This window comes from Styela clava, chromosome 11 (assembly GCF_964204865.1).
Source record: "Styela clava chromosome 11, kaStyClav1.hap1.2, whole genome shotgun sequence".
Classification (NCBI taxonomy): Eukaryota; Metazoa; Chordata; class Ascidiacea; order Stolidobranchia; family Styelidae; genus Styela; species Styela clava.
The window spans coordinates 10,291,155-10,316,773 of NC_135260.1; the positions used below are offsets into that span (position 1 = coordinate 10,291,155).

General features: G+C 35.2%; 4 protein-coding genes and 1 long non-coding RNA gene across 11 annotated transcripts in view; 2 read left to right on the forward strand and 3 right to left on the reverse strand.

The window, feature by feature from the left end:
• LOC120347172 (protein phosphatase 3 catalytic subunit alpha-like) overlaps positions 1–4,456 on the reverse strand; it is a 38,835-nt gene extending 34,379 nt beyond the window's left edge. For 5 of the 7 annotated variants that reach the window (XM_039417055.2, XM_039417053.2, XM_039417049.2 and 2 more), the window contains exons 1-2: positions 4,178–4,455; positions 469–587 (exon numbers count right to left, since the gene is read on the reverse strand). In XM_039417055.2, coding sequence (XP_039272989.1) covers positions 469–587; positions 4,178–4,232 — 174 coding nt within the window. In that variant the 5' untranslated portion in view covers positions 4,233–4,455. Of the gene's footprint in view, positions 1–468; positions 588–4,177 lie in introns of all 7 variants that reach the window. The other 2 variants (XM_039417051.2, XM_078117699.1) reach the window with 1 other exon arrangement.
• Positions 1–25,619, forward strand: part of LOC120347944 (mediator of RNA polymerase II transcription subunit 27-like) — a 92,167-nt gene that overhangs the window by 42,010 nt on the left and 24,538 nt on the right. The gene's annotated exons all lie outside the window — the stretch shown is intronic.
• Positions 5,871–15,297, forward strand: LOC144429599 (uncharacterized). The gene is made up of 2 exons (XR_013478895.1): positions 5,871–6,008; positions 14,939–15,297. It is a non-coding gene; the product is annotated as an uncharacterized LOC144429599 (long non-coding RNA).
• On the reverse strand, positions 8,360–14,933 carry LOC144429597 (uncharacterized). The gene is made up of 2 exons (XM_078117698.1): positions 14,292–14,933; positions 8,360–14,082 (listed from the first exon to the last, which is right to left on the reverse strand). The coding sequence occupies exon 2, from the start codon at positions 13,774–13,776 to the stop codon at positions 8,452–8,454; it is 5,325 nt and encodes a 1,774-aa protein (XP_077973824.1). The 5' UTR covers positions 13,777–14,082; positions 14,292–14,933; the 3' UTR covers positions 8,360–8,451.
• Positions 18,817–24,859, reverse strand: LOC120347238 (uncharacterized). The gene is made up of 5 exons (XM_039417146.2): positions 24,599–24,859; positions 23,798–23,894; positions 23,284–23,388; positions 21,391–21,546; positions 18,817–20,894 (listed from the first exon to the last, which is right to left on the reverse strand). Exons 1-5 carry the CDS (start codon positions 24,745–24,747, stop codon positions 20,748–20,750), a joined length of 654 nt encoding a protein of 217 aa, XP_039273080.2. The 5' UTR covers positions 24,748–24,859; the 3' UTR covers positions 18,817–20,747.

Below are 25,619 nucleotides of genomic sequence, written 5' to 3' on the forward strand. Positions count from 1 at the left end.
ATAAGTCCATGAGAAAAAGAACAGAACCATAACCACATTATCTGCTTGAGAGATTATATATTGTCTGACAGATAAAGTTACTCCAACTGTGTTTCAACAACAGTAGGAGATAAAAAGAAGTAAGATTTTGATAAACTGTAGTGTAGCCAGTCAAAATGCAAATAACACCCGAAAAAATTTCAACCATTACCAAATTATATTCAAAGGCACATTGATATTGACAGATCAATTGGGACAAATAATTATTGGACACAACATGGACCTATGGGTCGTTTCGTTATTCAAAATCACATCAAATCAACATGAAAATTAAAAATTATGTACTCGTGTTCTGAATTCAAATCTCCCAGGTACAGTAAAAGATTTGATACTACTTCGTTTTAGCCTTCGTGTTCATAGATTTGAGCATCGCTTTCTTGTTTGATTATAAAATGTGAACAATGCTAATTGCAAACCATAATAACATACCTCTTCACAAATTCTTCCTTCTTTTACAAAATGTTGTTTCAATAGGTCAACTCGTGGACTACCATTAGAATCGAAAATATCATCTATAGTGAGCTTGTGACTAGGTGGGAACGGCACACCTGAAATATACAAAAGAGACAAATGTAAAAGATTCAACTTAACTAATTTGTTTCACAAAACTGTCAGAGAAAATAAACTAAAACAGATGATTTGATTATTGCAAGTATAGAAGAAATGTAACGACTTCTGTGTTGAAAAGTAAGGCAACATAAACAAGCTTTAATGATCTATTTTCACGTGGGAGTGGATCTCATTAGCGCTCGATGGTGAAATTTGTCATTGCACCAGATCTGATGAAAATTTGGTCAAATTCAAAGTCATCCGAGTCAAATGAAGATAATATTATAACATTCAATTCATATTGACCTTTATTAATCGATAAATTTTGTTACAGAATAACGATAACGGCAATAGTAAAGATGTACCGGTACATGATTTGGATTTAGCATCTTATGACAACAAAATGTGTGATGATTGAGCAACCATAGTATAGTGTTGGGAGATGATACGGTATTTGTAGCTGTACAGCTACGCCAACCAGCTTACATGAATTTAAGCTTGGAAACAAATTCTATCAATGCTGAAAATGAATCATCTCGAATGCTACAATTGACATAAATTTTCCTATCTATTTCATGTATAAGGCGACCAAAAAACAGAACCCAGGTCATTTAAAACATATTCTAGAATCTAGAGAGAAAATAATTTTTGTGAGAAATGTCCTAGATTACTGAAGCTTTTGGGCACAATCATATAATAACGAAAGTTAAATGTCAAATAATTTTCTACAAGTATTTAAGAAGTTCATGCGTTGTTATTTGGACTCATTCTATATTTGGTGCAATTTTCTGTTTTTATTTGAATTTTTGATTAAGTGGTTAGTTACATACAAGATACATTCAGAAAAAATTTATATTTTTTTTGAGTATGAATCACGAATGTGGATATCAAAAGAAGCTTTGTACCAACGGACTAAAATCATTCCCCAATGTCTCAATAATAAATCTCCTAACAAATCATAAATCAATTTCTTGAATGCTAGGAAGACTCATGAAAAATTCATAGCTGCAAAAGGATCGAACAGTAAGTAATGCATCAACTTCTCTAAACAAAAATAAAAACATTTTCCCTGAACTCTGTCCATGTAAGGTCAACAAAGCAATAAAAACAGTTTTCCATTAAAAAGTAAATAAATATAATGGTGGTCTAGCAGGGATGGCCGAAACCAAATAATTCCGTATTCCGAATGCATTCTAGAATGATCTATTCAGATCATCCACTGATCCTGATAAGCCAAATTAGATCTCCTTCTGGTTATCAATGATATCTATTGTACCCCTATTTATTCTGTTAGCAACAAAAATACTGATCTACTATTTCAAGATTGAAACTTTATACTATAATGCAAAGCTGCATATACTTTTCATACGTGTATAATACAGTAATCATAGCTTGATCGTGAAAAGAAAATATTTATTCCATGAGTCAGGCACATTGTATATACAAAATGCAGTATGCCATACAGACAGGTTTCCTCTGATAAGTGTTGAAAGTGTTCTTTTCATAGTGTTATCATTACACATTTGCCTTTTTTGTAGTTCCTTATATGTTTTTTTTGCAATTTGTATACATTTTTCCAGATTCGCCTTTTTTAAGAGTTTTTCTCAGGTTTTAAATTTGCCTTGCTTTTATTTTTTATATATTTCATCAAAATTTACTTTGTTGTGAATTTTTTCTGAGATTATTTATTTTCCGATATTCTGTGCGAAAATCCCCAAATATGTTTACTATCAACTTCTGCACAGTCAACAGTTGTTACGTTTTACGCTAATCATGTACCAGGGTATTGGATGTCGCTGCTTGAAGGCCTTTCGAGGTCCCTCACAACTCTATCACTCATATAATGTTATTGGTATTTGCTGTATCAGTTTCTGTGCATGACTGTGCATTTTCTGTGATCGTTGAAAAAATAAACAAAAGACTGATTTGCTGGTGATCCTAGCAACAAATGGAACCAAGTAATTACCATATTTGCATATATAAAACTGACAACACCATGCATGTAATGCGGTTTTCGTTATGGCTAATAATACCCAACTACAAAGCTAATGTCAGTAGGTAATGGAACAATTTATGTTATAAAATTGATATAACTGCATTCATTCCAACAGGTCATTAGCATCGATTTTATAATTTACAACAGTGATTCACGAATTGCATGTGGAAAGATCATTTCAAGTTCATCACGAAATATCAATCTATTCCAAAAAAAAAAAGTTTCATCTGTCCGAAAAAGGACTTGACATAAACGAACAAATATGTTAAATTCAACAATGAGAAAGAAGTATGAGCTAGCTTTATTGGACATTCAACATGCTTTACGACTGCTATTAAGAAACACTCCCACAAACTTCTCTTATTGTGGTTATTCCAATTAGTCGAATGCATTAAATTGAAATCATCTAAATCAATAAGTTTCCATCAGTCATTACTGAGCCAGTTTAAATGAGAAAATACCCCTTTATTGGGGTGCTTAAAAGCCAGTTAATCAATAATTTATTCTTACAAACAAAAACAAAACTTAATTCTACTTTTTGAAGAGTTTATTCCAGTATAGCAGTATATGACTCTAACACTGACCATGTCATATTATATATTAAAAAGAGCTTCAATATAGTTTGGATATCTTGATCCTTGGGGGATGAAACAGAGCACACATGAAGGACACATATAACCATTAAAGAAACACATACACATAAACAAACAAAATCAACAGACACGCTTGGATAATCTATCTAAATACAAAGTAGGAGAGGGTCAAACAGTTGAATAAGTAATGAATACAATGGCTCCAGCCTCCAACTATGAGTATAAAATATCACCCCATGCTGAGATGCCGCCGTGTATATTACGAATTCGACCAGTTGAATAAGGTTAAATTTCACAAAGAAAAACGAAATGATACAGCTTATTTATCACTGTAAGTATCGACTGCTTTAGTTCAATACTTCAAAAAGGGTGAAGTAAGGACATATATTTTGTCGTCATATAGCAATAAAGGGTCGAAGTAAAAGTTGGTAATTTATTGCATATCCAAGTATCTACTTTTGTAAATATATAAAATTTAAGAATTTCCTCTATCAAAGGGATAATCAAGTCAATAAGGAAAAATTATTTATGCACACATCAAATACAACATAATTTTGTTATTAAAAGTTCAAAACAATCTGAATTTTTTGTGTATTTTTACTACACTATATGTATCGTTTTCCAATTTTCTATCAAACATTATTAATCCAAAGGTAACTAATACATTTTGTGAGTCTGTGACAATAGTGAAGATCATAATATTTTAATGTTGGATCTATTTTAAACATTGAGAACTATTTGACATAGGATTAGATACTTTAGTCTATCAGTAGACATTCGTTAAACCATCTGAAACTTTTTTGAAGGGATGCTGGCGATAGCAAGCATATGAAGCAAGATTAATACTCCTAATATTAATAATGGATTGGGGTTAACCATAAGAACCAATGGGTTTGTAGAATGTTGAAGCTCGGCTCATGAAGCACTCATGCCCAGTCTTTTGAATGGCTGTCGTTTGTAAGATGTCATATAAATAATGATAAAAATAAATTAAACTCACTTGACATGTGTCTTTCTGTCGTGGACATTTCGCCATCATTTTCATTTGAATTCATTGCACAGCACAGTAGTTCATAAATTACCTAGTTGCACGAGGAATAGATAAACAATAAATCCAAATCAAAAGAGTGATGCAACTCACTTCCTGAACCTGCTTACTGCCTATTGAATATCTATAGAAAACTGTTCCAGAGTTCAGTGGGTGGAAAACTACTTAGACTAAGGTCGAATACGATAAACAGAACTAACCAACCATAATATTCTGGAAAGCAAATGTAGAAGAGAAAACGTTTTTAAATAATATACCAGTCTATACCAAAATGATTGAGTTACTACCGGTATTTATTATTTCAATATATTATGTTCGTATTTTGGTTGACAAAAATATTAGAAAAAAATAAAAATATTCGAATACCGGTAATACATTTCTTAAATTGAAGACACAGAGAGATATTATAACTTGACAGTCCTTTTTCACAATATACCGTACATTTTAAATCTAAACAAGGTACAAAAAGGGAAGTCCCTTGCTGTATCAAGTGGAAAAAAAGCATCAAATGCTCTTTCTCCCTCCCAAATGTCTATCATTTTTTACAATCAATAATGCAAATCTTATACTTTCAAAGCATTTTTGAAGCTATTCTCAACACCAATTTCTCAGAATTAAATATATCAGTACGAAGATTCTTTGATCAAAATATACCATCTATATTTCTATCAATGCAAAAAATTTATTCCGTATGAAAGAATAAACAATTTATTATTCCTTGCCAGTAACTTGAAACACGCTGTCACACTCATAGCCAGAACAAAGAGGATTACTGATCTTGACAAGCAGAAACAAACAATAAATCACATAATCAATATATAGATCTAAAGCAATTCACACCTATTGCTCACACTTGAATATCATGACTGTGATCTGTCATCACAAATTGTCAGCAAGTTAGGATTATATTTCGTCAATGACTAATCACCGTACTGCATGCACAGGTTATAGGCGCAGCATCGATACTTAATCATGTAACAGGCGACTTCCTGCGCTGTGAGAGACATATGCGTCATGCAGTGTATGCAGGTGAATATTATCACATAATAAAAATATGATAAAATGATCGATATGGTAATACTACAGCACACAAGTATATTACAATATGCATCAATTAGTGCTCGAATTCCTGATAAAAAAAAAGAAAAAGCTATAAATAATTGCTGGCATTCATAGAAACGACTCATTAATATACAACCGTTCGTTCCAAGTAGAGAAACTTACAATATTCAGTATAATCATAGAGACGAATACACAGTAATTTCATAGTATATTTTTTTCACCAATTCAAATCAATATTTAATCACTAAACTTAAAAATTTTATAAATTGACACACTATTGATTATACCACAATGCATAAAATATGATATATAATTAGTAACATCCGCATCATATATTTAAAATTTTGGAAGTGACCAGTTATCGTCTAAATCTCCCTAGACTGCCTCAAATTGTTTATTGCAGGGGTGTGCAACCTGTGGCCCACAAAGAAATATTTTACGGCCTGCGAAACAAGTTTTCTAAATTATTTTAATCTGGTACGTGTGAGTAATTCCAAGCCTATACCGGCACCCAATTTTTTTTTTTTATCTATGCCCATGTCATAAAATAAATACCAAAATTTTTGTGTCTGCAACTACTAGAAGTCTATGTTAAATAAAGGTACAACCCGCAATTTCACCCAGTTATTTGTATTTAGCTCTCCTGTATTAAATGTTGCACACCCCTGGCTTAGTGGATAGGGACAATTATTTACTATATACTTCTAATCTAGATGAGTAGGCTGTAGGCGCCAAATCGGAGTCGCTATCTAGCGCCAACACGCGTTAACGGACGGTTGCTCTCTGAATCGTTTCGAGACTCCACAATAAAAATACGCGTACAAATCGCCTTTTGAAATTTCTTGTTGTCACGAAAAAAGTACGTTTAAAATGCAGTGTACGTACGATTGAAATTCAATTACAGTTGAAAGTACGAATCAGTATACAGTTGTCAATTTGTACGGTTTTCTAAACAGAAATAAAAAACAGTCTCAAAATATGTCACACAATAAAACTTACTAAACATCTAACTAATTAGCACTTAAAAAGCACAATATTTATCAATTTAGAATCACAAATTAATTGAAAAAGCCAAAAATACAGCACAATTGTTTACCTTAAAATTGCAGTTTCATATCACTAAATAAAGCATAAAATACGATAAATCAAAGACTTACTTGACGATGTAGCCTTCAACTCAAAGAACAACCAATTATTTGACTGGAAGCTATTATTTTAACTAGCTCTATATTTGATCAGATCTAACAAATAAACACACAAAATATCATGAAATAACTACTTGCAACTGTTTTCCTAGCCTACTGAGAATAACGAACATCTAAACGCGAATAGAGCTGGGAAAGATTTAAAGGTAACTTTTACTAAATATATGACTTAAAAACCCGGTTCCTTGAGACCTTAAACAACTAAAAATCTAACAAAACTGGAGAGCAGATGATCACTGCCAACATTCCCGCCCAGAAAGCAGCGAGCGAAAGAACGAGCGTTGCCAGAAATAAGCAACAACACAAAGAGAGCTGGCCTAGCAACACAGGACAAATTAGCATAATTCTATGTTCTAATTTGTTAACAGTCTACAAATCGGGGTAGGTTGTCATCAGAAAAATATCATAAATTACACTAGTACTAAACCCTACTTGAGCAGCATTAGATATGCCCAATACAAACCTAGAAATAACTACAAAACAATACTAGAAACATGGCAACATCAATGTGTGAGGTTATGTTGCAATCGCAAAATACGCAAATCACAAAATCAGTCAAGTGTGAAATAAACGAAAACAAATGCGAGGCGGTTTCATCCCGGCCCCTTGGAAATTTAAAATTTGCATCCACAAATTTACAAGATTTCCACACACTCAAAACACATCAAACACACTCAACAACCATGCCAGAAAGAAATTCTTTAAAACGAAATTGAAAAGTTATCAAATCATGCTTCATCACACTCACGCAGAAGTACAAGTTTTGTCACAGGGCGTTGGAATATGGAATGTTTGGTTTGAACACCCACGGAACGAACCCTACCCTTGCTATCCTGGTAAGTTTCAATGACTCGTCCCAGCAACCAAGTGTTTCGTGGTTGATTCTCATTCACAACAAGTACAATGTCATCCTTTTGAAGATCTCGTTGCACTTTGTTCCATTTTTGTCGACATTGAAGAAGCGGAAGGAATTCCTTTCTCCAACGTTTCCAGAAAACATCCGCAAGATATTGGACTTGCTTCCAACGCTTTCGAGCATACATGTCCTTGGGGTCAAACACACCTGGAGGAAGCATTGGTTCCTCTTTCATCAGTAATAAATTGTTTGGACTTAATGGAGTTAAATCTTTAGGGTCGTTCGATACCGTAGTAATCGGTCGTCCATTCACAATATTTTCGCATTCGCACATAAGAGTTCTTAAACTCTCATCTGTCAACACTTGTTCACAGCAAATAGCATTAAAGATTTTCCTTATAGTTCTAATCTGTCTCTCAAACACACCACCATGATGCGATGAAGCAGGCGTTTGAAATATCCATTTGATGTTTTTCTGTAACAAATAATCATGAATTTGGTTTTTGTTCCAAGATTTAATCGCATCTCTGAGTTCTCGTTCACCAGAGACGAAGTTAGTGCCATTATCAGATCGCATCTCAATAACTTGACCTCTCCTTGCTATGAATCTTCTAAGAGACATAATGAAAGCACTAGTGTCCAGACTGTTTGCTATTTCCACATGTACAGCGCGCGACACTAAACAAGTAAAAAGCACACCATAACGTTTAACCTCGCTCCTTCCTTGCTTGATCAAGAATGGACCGAAACAATCCACTGCAACATATGTGAAAGGAGGTTTATCCGGTATCAAGCGATTCTCAGGTAAGTCCGCCATTAATTGAGATTCAGGAGGACGTTGTCTCTTCCTGCAAGGAACACATCCTCTCAAAACACTTCGCACCAAAGCATTACCTTTTACGATCCAATACTTTTGATTTATTTCAGCTAACACATATTCACGACCGTTATGACCAGTTGTTCTGTGGACATAATCTATTATCAAAGAAGCAATTTTACTTTCTTTTGGGATAATAATTGGATGCTTTACATTAAACTCAACATTTGCTGCTCTGATCCTACCTCCTACACGAAGTAGTCCGTTTTCCAAGAATGGTTGTAAATTACATGAAAGAGCTTGATTTTGGAATTTGTTTTCCTTTGAACAAAACATCAATTTCTTTTAAAAAGTATTTTCTTTGTTCATGCTTTATAATTTCCACCTCAGCCAGAATCATTTCTTCTACAGTTAAAGATTCAACAGGTCCAGATTTCAAATTGCAGTTTGATCCAACAATTGACTTTAATTTGTTTATGTAACGTAACATCCAAGCAATTATTTTCTTCAAGTGATGCCAATTTGAATATTTAGCAACGACATCATCAAGAACACATGGTTGATCTTTCACAGCAGCAAAACATTTTTCAGGCAATTCTTTCTTAATTTCCAAATTTCCATCAGACACAGAATGTAAGAAATCAGGTTGTTCAGGCCACTCATCATGACATTCCCATAAAAAACTTGGACCAGATTTCCATTCCGGATAATTCAGGAAAGCATCCACTGACATACCTCTGGAGGCAACATCAGCCGGATTCAATTTAGATGGCACATAATACCATTGGTTAATTTCAGAAACTTCCTTGATTAGATTTACTCTGTTAGCAACAAAAGTTTTAAATACTTTATCCTCATTAGCCAAATAGCGTAACACCGTCGTACTATCTGTCCAAAAATAAGATGCAGAAATTTCAATTTTAAGCTCATTTCTGAAAAATTTATCATTGCGCGCAGAAATAGTTGCTGCACACAATTCGAGTCTAGGTATTGTCGAGCCTTTCAATGGTACTAGCCTAGATTTTCCACCAAGTAACACACAGTGTATTTGTCCAGATGAATTCAACATCCTGAGATAAGACACAGCGCCATATGATTTTTCAGACGCATCTGAAAAATGATGAATTTGAGTTTCTACAACTTCACCGTAATCCACGGGTACAAAACATCTTGGTACATTAAATTCCTTCAGTTTAGGCAACTCAGAAAGCCATTTTAGCCATTCTTGTTCAACTCCCGGCGGTATTGGGTCATCCCAACTGAACTTCCGTCTGCAAAGCATTTGCATTAGAACCTTCACAGGCTGAAGCACTGGTTGTACCAGGCCCATTGGGTCAAAAATAGAATTCACGACACTTAACATGCCACGTCTATTACAAGGTCTCTCTTTAGGATTAACAGAGAAACACAAGATGTCTTCATCAACACTCCAAATCATACCTAGAGCATGTTCAAGAGGTAAAGCGTCAACAGCTAAATTTAAATTTTTCAAATTCTTTGATCTCATATCTTCAGGAATTTCGGCAATAACATTGCGATCATTACTGATCCATTTTAAAACTTCAAATCCGCCTTTTGCGCAGACAGCAGAAATATTTTTCACAAGAGAAACGGCACTTTCGGCATTTGGTCTTGAATCGAAAAAATCATCCACATAGAATGAATCGTTAATTGCATTTATGACACTTATATCAAAATCATGTTTATTGTCTTCGGCAGATTGTTTCAATGCATAATTACAGCAACTTGGGCTGCAAACCGTTCCAAATGGATAAGCTGTCATGCGAAATTCTTTCATGGGTTTATTTATGTCGCTGTCTTCCCACCAGAAAAATCTAAGATAATTTCTGTGTTTTTCGGGTACCTTCACTTGTAAAAACATTGAGCGAATATCTCCCTGTACAGCAACCACATTTTTGCGAAACCTTGACAGAACACCAACCAAGTTATTGGCCAGGTCCGGCCCCTGTAACAGAACGTCGTTAAGGCAGATTCCTTGAAATTTAGATGAGCAGTCAAATACTACACGAATTTTCTTCTTTTCAGGGTGATAAACGCCATGATGATTAATATACCAAATTTGACCTTCACTTTCAGTAGAATCAGAAACTTCTTCTGCATAACCCATAGTTAACATATTTTCCACAAAATCTTTATATTCGGAATAAAAATTTGGATCCCTAATAAATCGACGCTTGAGCGATTCGGTTCGCTGTTTCACTTGCAAATAATTTGAAGGTAATTTCGAATTTGGATTTATAAATGGCAAATCAATTTCATAGTGTCCGTCATCTTTCAACTTAATAGATTCACTCACCCTATCAAGGAACATTTGTTGTCGAGGAGAGATTTCTTCCTTTTCATTATTAGCCGAATCAATGACATCCGTGCACATTTGACACAATGGATGCACTTCATTTTTCACAAAATAATTACATGGATTACCTTGATTGTCATTCTTCTTAGGTGGACAACTAATCATCCATCCAGCAACAGTCTTAGATGCAAAATAGTCATGAGGGCCATAAGCAACTTCCAATGGTTTGTGCAATTTAGGATTATCCTTGCCAATCAAAAGACCCACTTCAGATTTAATATTTGGTATAACAACATTCTTAAATTCAATAAATTGATCCACGTCCTTTTGAGAGGGAATATCAGATTGCTCAACACCGATTTTATCGTTTGAAAATAATGGCGTCAATGGCACATATTCAGATTCATCAAAGTTCGAAATTTCAAGACCTTTCACAATGATACTTTGTTTACTTTCAGTTTCATTATTTATTGTACGAACATTCAAATTTATCTTGAGACCATCAACATTTAACTTGTGCATAAGAGACTCACTTATGAATGAGCAAGTGGAACCATTATCAAAAAATGCGTTTGTCACAATAGCATTTTTGTCACCATTAACACGTACTTTAACAGGAATCACATTGAGCAAAACCTTTTCATTTTTAGATGTATTAACAAAAGCATTGAATTTGGTTTCAGTTTCAGGTGTTTGAGAGCCAAAATTTTTCAAAACAGGAGATTCATCACCTTTTGTCCCAGAATGATTAATTTGGATTTTGTCTGGAGGATGAAGAATCGTTGTATGTCTTCTCTTGCATCCTTCAACCTTACAAGGCTTTGTTCGCTTACAGTCTTTGCTCCAGTGACCAGGTTCGAGGCATGAAAAACAAAGCTTTCGGTTCCTGACAAACTCAATTTTATCTTCATAGCTCAATTCACGAAATTTAACACACTGATTCAAAAAATGATCTTTATTGCATTTAACACATTTTTGTACGGGCCTATCAACAACTGATGTAGCAAATGTTGATCTATAGGGTTTCAGACCTTTCACAGGGTTCGATTGCTTTGGAGGTGAGTTCGAATCATTAGAAGGCAGATTCGTGTTTTCACGAGTTCGTTTTCGAACATAATTCGCCAAATGTTCAACTGTTAAATTCACCTTCTTTTCATTTAAAACGTCATCAACTACAGACAGCCACCCTGCCCTCCAAGAATGAGGCATTCTCATGGCCATCTTATCAATTGTCATAATGGATACATTATTATATTCAATTCCTATCAATGTATTCATACAGGACATCAGCTCTGCGGCAAACATTGTTAGGGCATCTTTATCAGCCAATTTTAAATTAGGACCACAGGAAACTGAATTTATACAAGCTTCCCCTATTTGATATTTTCGTCCATATGTTTCATCAAGCAACTGAATTGCTTCATTATAACATTCAGATCCACGATGCTGGCAACCTTTGACCAGTGCATGAGCAGGACCCTTTGTATATTTAAGCAAATACACCATTTTTTCTTTAGGGCTTTGAACTCTACTTCCAATTACAGTGTCAAATATATCCAAAAAATATCTGTACTCCGCAGCATCTCCAGAAAAAGTAGGGGGTTCCGAAGGTGGTAAACCAAACTGAGGTTGGGGTACATAAATTATTTGAGGGTATGACAAAACTTGATTAGGCATAACAGGCATTTGGGTCACACCTGTCAAAGGGACATTATTTGACATAGTCACTACCGGTACAGAACTTGCTTTAGGAGCAGTATAGATTGGAATCTGACTAGCAATTGAAATAGGTGAGGTGAATGGTAAACTCACACTCATTTCAGGTATTCGAGTCACATTGTTCATAGTACACGCACTCACACTCACCCGGGGAGCTACGGTACTATCATTCAGCATATAAGAACAGGTAGTAGCCACTTCTGAACTAACATTCAACACATTTCTGGGATTCAATGACCCAGTAGTACAAATTATTTGTTCGGGCACATGAGACACATTCTCAACCGCAACATCACCATTCAACACACTAACATTTTGTGGATTGCAAATTTCAATTTCAGAGGCAGGAATAACCGACTCACCATTTTCCCCGGCGATTGTCCTCCTTCTACTCATGGTACTCAACATATTCGTTCTGGTGACTTGTGTGATCTGCGGTTGTGAAAATTGTGCAGTTGTTACAGGTAACATTACAGGTGCATTTTGTACATCAGGTTTAGGTTCTGATGGTGTAGTTACAGAATTTTGTGTCGATTGTTGATTAGTAGTATCATTAGCAATAACAGCAGATGGGGATTTATTAACAATTATCCCACTTTCTGCTAAAGTTTCATTAAAGTCCATGTCCAATCCCAGCAGTTCTCGTCGACTTCTGTCTTCGATTTCTTGCAGGGTTCTTTGTTTACGTCGATCGAATGTAACGTTTTCGATCATTCTTTTTTGTTGTATTTCCTGGCGACGACGCATAAATGCTTCTCGCTTACGTTGATTTCCAATTCTAATTTCTTCCTCTTGACGTTGCTTTTCGTGCCTCAATTCTTCTTCTTGACGTTGCTTTTCTTTTTTCAATTCTTCTTCTTGACGTTGTTTTTCTTTTCTTAATTCTTCTTCTTGACGTTGTTTTTCTTTTCTTAATTCTTCCTCCTCAACTTGTTGTTGTTGCAGGAGTTCTTGCCACTCCTTTTCCAGTGTCAAGTCTTCAATTTGGTTATTTTCTTCCCAAATTTCTTTTTCTTGTTGCAACCGGTTACCGAGCTGTTGTTTCTCTAGCTCAGTTTTTCTTTGCTGACTTATTTTTCGTGCTTCATAGATGTTTTCTATTTGCGACTCACTAAGAGCTGATTTTTGTGATTGGACAACAGATGTTGATCGATAACTTGCACTACGAAACGTTTTGAAGCTTCGTCTATTTGAATTTCTTGACAAACAATCCCGAGTTAAAACAGTTGATTTCTTTTGTTTCACTTTTGATCTTGTGGTCATTACATGTGTGTTTGTTGACATTTCTTCAGCAACACAAGATGCTACAGACTTCTCTTTATTAGTGCTCTTTCGCGAACTTAGGTGAGAAACTGAATCCACATCAGGTATTCTTAGGAACAAGTCTTTACTCACACCACTAGAATGATCACTCACAACATTTTCACTTGCCAATGCAAGACTTGATTTAGGTTGTGTTTCAACTGACATTGCAATTATTGTTGTTTCATGAACGTCTGATTTTGCAGAACCGTCATTTGTTGTTGAATCATCTTCATTGTCCTTGACATTTAAGTGAGCATCAGCCGTTGTCATTTTTATTTAACTTCAACCAGGCAACTTCAGAATTAATGTCCAATTTTCCTTTCAGCTTTTGTGCAATCGTCAAAAAACTTATGTAGGCGCCAAATCGGAGTCGCTATCTAGCGCCAACACGCGTTAACGGACGGTTGCTCTCTGAATCGTTTCGAGACTCCACAATAAAAATACGCGTACAAATCGCCTTTTGAAATTTCTTGTTGTCACGAAAAAAGTACGTTTAAAATGCAGTGTACGTACGATTGAAATTCAATTACAGTTGAAAGTACGAATCAGTATACAGTTGTCAATTTGTACGGTTTTCTAAACAGAAATAAAAAACAGTCTCAAAATATGTCACACAATAAAACTTACTAAACATCTAACTAATTAGCACTTAAAAAGCACAATATTTATCAATTTAGAATCACAAATTAATTGAAAAAGCCAAAAATACAGCACAATTGTTTACCTTAAAATTGCAGTTTCATATCACTAAATAAAGCATAAAATACGATAAATCAAAGACTTACTTGACGATGTAGCCTTCAACTCAAAGAACAACCAATTATTTGACTGGAAGCTATTATTTTAACTAGCTCTATATTTGATCAGATCTAACAAATAAACACACAAAATATCATGAAATAACTACTTGCAACTGTTTTCCTAGCCTACTGAGAATAACGAACATCTAAACGCGAATAGAGCTGGGAAAGATTTAAAGGTAACTTTTACTAAATATATGACTTAAAAACCCGGTTCCTTGAGACCTTAAACAACTAAAAATCTAACAAAACTGGAGAGCAGATGATCACTGCCAACATTCCCGCCCAGAAAGCAGCGAGCGAAAGAACGAGCGTTGCCAGAAATAAGCAACAACACAAAGAGAGCTGGCCTAGCAACACAGGACAAATTAGCATAATTCTATGTTCTAATTTGTTAACAGTCTACAAATCGGGGTAGGTTGTCATCAGAAAAATATCATAAATTACACTAGTACTAAACCCTACTTGAGCAGCATTAGATATGCCCAATACAAACCTAGAAATAACTACAAAACAATACTAGAAACATGGCAACATCAATGTGTGAGGTTATGTTGCAATCGCAAAATACGCAAATCACAAAATCAGTCAAGTGTGAAATAAACGAAAACAAATGCGAGGCGGTTTCATAGGCTATATATCAGATTCCACAATGCATTGACATAAATACAAAATGTATTCACAATCTATATAATCGAACATGGTTAACTATAAAAAATAAGTTACTTCTACAGCTTCAGCTGGATTATAACTGAAAACCTCAAAATCTGCTCCTTTATCTACTCCCTTTCAAAAAATCCAAATACAATCGTGCTTGTAGACTACAAGATATGAAGAAGCCAAAGCTATAAAATAACTTTATAATACAAGAGAACAATGCTCAAATAGGCTATATTAATTATTAACACAAAGGTCAAATGTCAAAACAGTGTTCCCATGGAGTAAAATGGAATTACGATTACCGTACTGAATTTTGAGTGGGCTTTACAAAGTGACTTCTTTTATCCTAATTTTAAAATTGATTGGTCCAGTAGTTGCGTCGAAAAAAATCGGAGCTACTCCCAAAATTACTTATAGCAGTACAACCTTTACATGTACAACCTTTAACACAGGAGGGCCAGATAGAAATAACTATCTTATGACCAGTTGTGTTTGCACAAGCTAGCTGTTAAGGCATTGTAAAGTCATAGGCATAGATAAATTGGACTCTAGTATAGGCTTCTTCACGCAAAGGAATTGGAATTATTGATCGTACCAAATAAAATTAGAGTGACTGACTTAGAGCATAGATTTTCAAAGTGCCCCGTAGAGACCCAGGGCTCCATGAAAGAAACCTAGGGACTCCGCGAGGTAGGCTACCGGTATTTAAATATTTATTATAATACTGAATCGGGTAATTTTTTAACGTTCCAAAGACGCAATAACGGCATTATTGAAATATGACAACGGTAGCGTCGAAATGTGGTAACAAAACGGTAATCCAAATATGACATTATCTATAAGTTCCACTTAAGTTATTTTGTTTTTATTTTTAGAAATTTATTGTAGGGCTCTGTAAATAATAGTCAACCAATTCACAGGCTTCATACCACCAAAAGTTGGAGAGTGCTTGACTTGAAGTTTATTTAACTTGTTAACTGTTATGTGCAGATATAATTTTCTTTCATTGTATGTCAAGTCACACACGGTATAAGATCAACCACATAAGATTTGAATGTTTTTTATGTCCCAAATCAAGAACAGTGGTTTATTTTTTATATAAAAAATAAGAATCATATCTGTGTAAGTATGAGTAAGTACAAGTTCATTTAGACTCACATCAGTGAGATAAGGCGATAAAAAATGATAACAACAAAGATAAGAGAATCAAAGATAAGAAACCACGGAGACAAATGAAACCTGGGAAAGCTTTTTGAAGTATAATAAGAAAACTTGTTTTGTTAATAATATTAAATTGAGAGTTTGCTCCTCCTCAAAAATATTCAAAAAGATAAATTCACTCTCAGAGACAGATAATTAAAAAAAAAATCAGATGACTAAGAATATAAATTAAGAGAAACAAAAAGTATAAAAATGGAGAATTTAAAAATATATGTTTTATTAACATAATTGCTACACCAATCAAGATTAACAAAAATTTGTGGATGGAATGCTTCATTAAGTAATATTCAGCTGTTCTGGTTTTATCATCATTTAATACTCGAAATAGTTAAATTTTTCAAAATGTCGCAAAATATGATTATCCAGGATCCTCTATTCAAAGTATTATTTAACGACGAAAATTCAAAGCACTTATTTTACATTGCTGTATTGCAGCATGGCTATGTGCTGTATTGCAGCACAGACTACAAAGGAGACATATTAAATATTTTCTATTCGAATACGGTACACTGCCTGTCTCAACATACAGACAGACAGACATAGTGCAGTAATCTGATTAAGAGTACAACCAACCTCAACTTACAATAGTTTATACATACCAATTGCTGAATTGGGTACAAAGCTCAAACAATCATATAGCCAAACCTAAAATATATATATTGTAGAAAACCAGACAACCTTATCCATTCCCTTTTATACCATATACTAAACCGAGAATTCTTATATGCATAATTAAAATAGTGAATATGGGGGGAGCTGACTCTGATGACCGTATGGTCGTATCGCTCCTCCCAGTCTATACCGAAAAACTCTCATGTTATTGTATATATTTTTATTGTTGCTATTGTTTCAGAATTATTTTTTTTTCTTTTCTGGTTGACGAAAAATAAATCTCTCTCTCTATCTCTGTATTAAGCTAGTCTTGGTCCCGAGCTTACCGGTACCGTACCAGATTCATCCATGCCTGAAAAACTAATCGCTGACTGAAATTGCATTGATTCATTGAAATGTACGTTAGCTTACCTGCACACGGAACAGGTACCGTACGTACCGGTACGATACGGGTCTGCCGGTACCAAACCACGGTAACCAAAGTACTTTACTACCGGTATTACAATACCGGTAACGCCACTTGGGACTTGCTTATATTTTCGCGAGTGTGACCCTCTGCCCTATCGCCAGATTGCAGGATTGTGGCGTTCAATCTGGAAGAGGAAATGACATAATATTGTGATACCGGTACGAGTGGTGCGGTATAATATAAAGATTACCGTATGGTAAACAGGTAAAAGTAAAAAACACGGCACTGACAGCGCACGATACGGTGTTCGTTCCAGACGCACATTCCTGCATTCCCAAAGTTTTGAGTCTTTCGCGATCCCTCGTCTATTGCAACAAGCCGATACGGTATCCGTCTTCGTAATTTGTCATATGCCTTTTTTTATTTTTTCATATCGTATATTGGTTTTGCATGACGAAAATAAAATCTGATCTCCTTTACGCTTCTTGCGATAAATACCAAAAGCCCATTTCATAGCACAAAAAAAACTAACGTTACATGTTTTCCAGGCGAGAGCAACAAAATGACCCGCAGATAGAAATATCCAAAATGAACCAATTACGCCTTTAAACTCCCGCTAGTAGGACAAAAATCTGTCATTTGATTTTTTTCGTGGGATAGGATTTAAATATTTATCCCATGGGAGAGGAAAGGCGATAAGCAGTTCGGCGATCTAATCCATGTGTCGTGCTGAGCGTTAAAACGCGCTGGCCACCTACAGGTTTAAATCCTCATGAGAGCTAAAACAATCTTTCTCCTGGAGAAAGGATAACTCCCAAGGCAGCTTATTTATGTGGCCAGCCACAAGCCACCACGTTTGCTTCCAGTCCTGGCGTACGATACACATGAATATTTAACCCAAAATTTCCCAACAAAGCTATTACTAATACTCTTTATCTATTTAATATTATGGCAATGCATATTTATATACACAGTTTTTGTGCGTTGTGGCGTAACAAAATATCTCTGGATCTAATTGAAGTTCTCAAGGCAGGAATGTATCGCAAAAGTTTTAGAACCACTGATCTTACCAATTAGGTATGTTAGATGAATGAACTTGGGTGATAGAGGACCAATTACCAGTCCAAGTCGTAGATTGTATTCGCGACATGTGGAAAGCCATATGGCTTTGATTCTTCAGCCTCCGTTGCTTCTTGATTCAGTATAGACCTACGTAACCACCATAACAGCAATTGCTTGTCAAAAAGAACATTATAAAATGTGATTGAAAGAATAATTTGCATCTCTGAAGACTTATCTATAGTGAAGAGTTTTCATTTACATTCACGAAAAGAGAACTATTCTCAGGTGTTAGTTAGGCTTAGACTTTAACAAAGTTTGACCAGCTGTGATTTTGATTGTAAAAGTAGGTGTAAAAAAACGTGGATCAGTGCCAGATCTTCTATGTGTCGGACTATGAACACAAGTTCATATTGAAAACTACTGGCCGCAAAACCCTATCGAAAATCAAGCATAGTGTTCAAGTTTAAGTCTAAAAATTACTAAGGATGAAAATTCCAGATACTGTACAATGTGTAGGCTACCCTTGCAATAAAGTCAACATTAATATTGCATACATGATATACTGTATATTGTAAATAAGCACAAACAATTATTGCACATATCACTGGACAACTGATTTGAAAGAAAATAGTACAATATCAAGAAAGACTCAATCTGGAAATTGACTTCATAGTGCCTTTTGTCACTCCGTCTTTTCAGGAAAATGAAAATAATGATATCAGCTACTACTGGTTATATTAGAAGTAATTGTATTGAAACTTCGCTTTTTTAACATTGGAATAACATATCCATCTGTGTTATCATAAACCAACTGCTCAGTTGCCAGTTAGAATTACATCAATTCGTGACCAATTTATGAAGTATTTACCGGTAAGTGTAGTGTATGGGATAAACCCAACAGAATCAGAATATCTTCAAACATGGATGAAGAAATGAAAATTTCTGACATTCAAAGATGATCGAATTATAATCACAACTGTGTGCATAAATTAAAAACAAACAATTCGCAGAAAGGATTATTCTAAAAAGTGGAAATGGTAACAATTCAAAACTCCACAAGAGTACAGATATAATTATAAAAATATCAGGCATTTTTAATCAAGATAAATAGTAATATATCAAGGTACCATCTCGAATCCCAGGAATTTTGAGAGTCAACCTCACAGTCAAGATATTATATCAGGATAACAATGATAATGTTGAACCAAATTTGGGCAAAAATTGAGGCAAGCATGATATTGGAGGAAATATAAATTAAAACAGCAAGAAATGATGGATGTCGGTCTCAAACTTTGTTTCGAATGGGGCTATAAAACATCTTGAAAAAAAATGCTGGATGAATTCAGAAATAAAAGCACCGAGTATACAGAAAAAAAATTACAGACGTTATCAGGTGAGCACAGTGTCACTCATTCAAGTACAATTCGTACCAAGATGGCGCACAACCTGAGCATAGTATGTGTACCAGAATAAGGTTGTGCGCCAACTTGGTACGAATACCTTCGGAGCGCCCAATGTACTTTGTTATTTTATATGACAGCAAATTTGATTCACACATTTTGCCGGCAGAATTTACAGCATTGTATACTACAACCTGCATTCTATAAACAAATTCTGTAACTTGAGCAAATTGGAACTACTTAAACATTCAACTTTGCCAACAATACTCTTAAAATTGGACAATGATTATTATGTATGGTCCGTAATCAATCCAACCAGACTTCTAATTAAATTAGTTGAAATTGAAACCAGTGTTGTACTGTGGCAGTCAGTGTTTTGTTGTAGAAAATTAGGCAACAATATATAGGATTTACATATTTATCCTGGGGGAGAGGAAAGGCAGCTTAATCTTATGGCTAAATCTCTCGTGCTGTTACCAGTTCATGTCAGGTATGGGATTAGTTATCCAGTTATTATTTTCAAAAGTATGCCAATATAGAATTCTGTTCTGTTTTAGAAGCGAGTGACAAGTTAGTGTATAGCACTTTAAATGAAATTCATTGCTCCATAAAGAGAAGAAAATTTGTATGCATATGGTTCATGACAATCAAGGAAAAATTTTAGTGAATGATAAATGTTGATTCGTAAAACTTTTTTGGCAGAGTAAGACCACTAACTACATCACTGTATGTAGCTAAGTTTAATTTCTTCCCAGTTTATTCTTAGGCGCCCCTAACTAGTTTTATATAAATCCGTTGAAAAATAAAGATGATCTGATCATAAATTACTGCAAAATGAAGTGACAAAATTAAAAAAAAAAAAAAAGAGTATTGCGACTGATATCTCAGAAGCTAGAAAAAGGAATCCTGAATTAGACAATATATATATACGGTAAATATAAAATTGTAACTTCTGATTTTTGTGGTAATTAATATAAAGTTGAATAATTCACAAACATATGCAGTCAATCAAATACCATAAAAATAAAATTTGTTTTTCAAATTTGATTGAAAAAATGAAGAATATCACATAATAGGCTATATTACTCCAGTAGCAGAAAGTATAACTAGAACAATAATAAGTATTACAACCAAGGTAACAACAACAGCAATGATCATCATCTTTCTGTTTTTCCACATCATTTTTCGAGATATTTTAGTTGAGGTAACTTTGAAGGTTGTCGCCTGTGTAATTTTAGAACATTTTAAGATTGAAGGACAGGCACTTTAGCACAATATTTCAAAACAACACTGTTTAATAACTAAACCAGGGGTGTGCAACCTTTAAAGCAGGAAGGTCAAATACCAAAAATGGGTGAAACTATGGGCCGCACCTTCACCTAACATAGGCAGTAGTTGCAGACAAAATGTGACATGCGTTGTTCGCTTCGCACAAGCTTAGATATAAGTGTTGCAAGTTGCAATACAAATGAATTGGAATTAATTTGAAATTGGAAGTTCTCCAAGGCTCGAACAAGTTTTCATTGTTGGCCGCATTCGGGCCACAGCTTGTACACCCAACTAAACAATCAGTTTGAAAATCAAAAAGAATTCACAAGTAATAACACTTACAATGTCTAAGAACAAGGGCAATGAAATTAAATATTACACAATATTGAAGCATCGCTGAAGTCTGAACTACTGTCTATTGAGAAAACACATGAAAGTTTAAGAGACTTACGCTGTTCTGAAGATCTTCAGTTTTGTCGACAAGGTCATCAAGTTTTTCACCACGTTCCAAAACAGTCTCAACGTTCTGTCTCATTATTCCAGTTACTTCTCCAACCTGATTTTGAAGAGCAGACAATTGATCTCCTTTTCCAGAATTGTATTTGTCCTGAGAATATTTAAACACCGTGCATTTGAAGAACAGTATTATTTTATACAAAGTTTTTGGCGTTCAAGAAGTATGTGTACCAATATGGAGGTAACTAATTTTGTTCGCCTACTTTACATCAAGTTGTGTAAAGGGACGGAAGCCTATGGGCAGGGGGTATATTCACTTGGCTAACACAGACAGTCCCTGAACTTGAAATAGAACTAAAATAAGGAAAGTCTGAATAAAATGATGGCCTAACCTAACCTGGTACACACACTACGGGAGTATCAAGTTTTCAAATACTATTTACACTGAACATTGCTCTGCTGTAACATCAGCCACTGCTTCTTTATTGAAGAGAAAGGTTGAAAGACTGAAATCTTTTTTGTTTTGCATTGCCTACCTAATTTATTACACATTGGGCTCAGGTGGTGTGCATGAATCCTAAAGCAGAGAGTCAAATGATTCAACCACAGGTTTTTCAAACTCGGCTTCTCTAGGGGGCACAGAGCAGTTCTCTGGGGGTCACGACCACAAGCGAAGGTCAACAGGTACTTTTTGTGATGACTACAGCATGTGGCGAATAAAATGAATGACAGAAACCTATTGAGGCAAAACTATTTTTTTATTGAAGAACAAGTAGGGCCCGACTGATACTGCCTTTTCAAGCCGATACCGATGTTTCCTCACCTAAAAAGATGGCTACAAGCCATCTTTTGTTTTTCTTGCAAAAGAAATGAAATCTATAACAAAATGTTAAACTCATGCAATGATGACAAAAAATTGCATAAAAAGAACAATTACACCTTTCTTTGTGCATCACTGAGTTTAGCGATTTTCAACGCCTTACGTTAGAAATTATCACTGTAAAGCCACAGTGTCGAAGAAAGTTGTGTGCATGGCGAGAAAGAACACTTATTGTAAGGGAAGGAAGGTTATGAATCTCAATAGCTCCAGTTCAACAGTCTCAAGTTATAGTTGAGAAAGCAGAGTTTTTCTGCATTGGCTCAAATGCTTTTCTGCATCGGCTCCAAGTTTTGCTAATTACTGGTGTTTTTTTTTAAATCGGTGGAACTTTTACTTAATAATGATGGGCATATTTTACAAATTACGTCATCATTATGGCACACAAAGTATTCCCATACTTTGCTCTTACCGCTAGAACCAGCCATCTATATCATCAATACAAGAAGATAAATAGCGCCTTGAACGACTAAAACGAAAGGGAAATCCAAGCACCGTGGGAAGTGGAAACATCAAGAATTCTTTATTAATCTAACGTATATTATAATAAGTCGTTCATGTGTTTCTCTCGCTTACACAGTGTGAAATCCCGTGTCCCACGCGCTTTTTGATAAGAGATAAATGGAAATAGCGAAGAAAGAGAGTATTAGGCAGAACCGTTCTCAATTAAACAAGCGATAAAACTGCTTTCCCGGCGTAATTTTGACACTTTGGCAGTCACATGATTGGCCGATAACTATTGGTAAAATTAGCCGAAACCGATAGTTCGAAATTTGTGAAAAAAATGGCCGATATATCGGTCGGGCCCTAGTCACAAGTGTTAATAATAAGAACCTTTCGAAGGGGCATTATGAATCTTTGGAATGGTGCTTTCAAAGTTAGAGAACTAATGCCATGGCCTAGGCTATAAATTATTCAGAGATATTATAAATAATTTGAAAATAATCTATAACAGCGTGTTGGAGTATTACCGGAATGAGACGAGAGTGTCGACATTTAAAACCTACTCACCAATATATCTGCCAACACTTGTCTGAATTCTCTGTTGAATTCAAACTGTCCAGCATTTGATGATCGTTGTACAAGTGAGGCAGAACTGAGAAATTGCTGCTTTACCTTAAATAAAATTAGGAAAACATCTGAGTGAAGGGTACAGTTATAAAAAGTACACGAAAAGAACAATGTGAATTCATGTTGAAGGAATGAATACAATACAGAAGATTACTGCTTCAATACTCCTACAGCTAATCATCAAATTTGAATTATTAATAACGAACCATTTCCGAGGGATTGAAGCGACACAAATATGATTACCAGTAAAAGGGATTTACAAGCCAGATTTTGATATCTTAATTTTAAACTAACGAGACGCATGCAAATTCAGATATAACTGAAACAGTAATGACTTCAGTTCAGTTGACTACATTTTATTTGCGAATCACAAATAACTATCAGAACATTCTGAAGTTATCTCATTTTAATATATTTTTATTTAGAACATCACAAAAGAGAAAAAAATTTTTACCTCATCCAAACAGAGATAGGGAATGCGGCGACCCATTTCCTTGTCTGCGCAACAAAGATAGACCAATCCATTGTCCGTCATTGTATGATAAAGAATACTTGAAAATGATAGACACAGAATTACTTACAGAAATTTAAATTCAGTAATAAACAATAAACCTGCACTCTGAGATTGTCATATTGACTCCAGAGATATTAGGCCATTTTTTAAAAATCGCTTTTTGAGAAGTTTGACTTTCAAATATTTTATGTAGTATATCAAGTAAATTCACGCCAAGAGAAAGAAAAGCCGGAAGACATAAAACCCATAACTTTGCCCAGAAATGAGTCTCTGTTACTTCTGAAAGGGTGTATGTAACCTTACTTTATGCAACTTCAAATACTGCATACACATATATAGACCGAATTTTACAAACCATAAAGCGCACTTTTTTAAAAAAAATCGATCATGCGCCTTAAGCCATTGTGCATAATGTATGGATCAGGTAGTGCTTTATACTTTATTGCTTAGACTCAAAACCAGGACAGCAGTACTAATACCCGTTGCGTCTTATGTATGAATAAAAACCCAATCTAAGGAATTTATTGACAGTGCGCCTTATGGCCAGTAAAATATGATATATTGAATTAGACAAATGTGACACATGACTCTGAAACAAACACTCTTCAAATTAGAATGGCACGATCAACTGGAAAGTAATCTCATCTTGGCTATAGAAGAAAAAATTAAAATAATAATACGCCTAACAAAGTAAGATTAGTCAACAAACTTTTCATTGGAAAACAACATAAATCAACTTACTCATCTTGTGGAAATGATGTTTTCTTATTCATATCTGTTGACAAATTATTCAATATATCTCTCGCAGCGGATTGATAATCTTCTGGACCCAATTTCTTATCCACGAGGATGACAGGTCCTCGTGACAAACTGCTATAAAATATCGGCATTTTGTATCTTTCACAATGTCAGTATTCTTACTATCAGGATGAATATGCTTTGAAAACTTCCAATTTAGAATCGTAACAACACTTGTATATTCAATGATTGTATTGATTAAAGAAAAGATAAAAATTTGTTAGTATCGTGATTTTATTGAAAAGCTTATATAATGAAAATATGGGTCTAGTGTAGTTTCATACCTCAAGAACTTCTAGTGGGCGTAGCATACCAATTTTTACACACGATAATCTTTACCCCCACCTGACTGTGCCATCCATGACAGCACTACGTCAGAGTGATGTAATAAGGCCCTCAAACTATACAAACTGTCATCCAAGACGCGCAGACGATCACCCGAGCAAGCTATTTCTCTCACTCTCATTTTCTGGTCACAACGATCTCGATATGAAAGACATCACTGGCTTAACTAGGGTTCTTTATCGTCGGCGCAGATGCCATTTTGGCTGATCGTAGGTCAGTAGGTATACCTTGGCAAGCTCTATGACATGTTTGTGACGTAGTTTTTGAATGACATAGTCAAGTCAAGTGGGCGCGGCGGTGTGGCTCAACGGGCTGGCGGTGTGGCTCAACGGGCTAAGCGTTAGGAATACGCTCGCCACCGCACCTCTAATTACTCTGCGTGGGTTCGCAGGTTCGAATCCCATGCAGGGATGGTTATGTGCGAGAGGATTGCTGGACTCCTCGCCGTCGTTGGGTGGTTCACGTAACCGCTGGTCGGTTACGGCTTCCTCCACCACCAAGTCCATGCTTCAGAAAACAAACAATACAGTAAAAGTAATACCATACCCGACTTGGAATGGTAACCGGACGAGAGGCCGTGGTTCGCCATATGGATAAGCCGTCTTATCGGCTTTCCTCT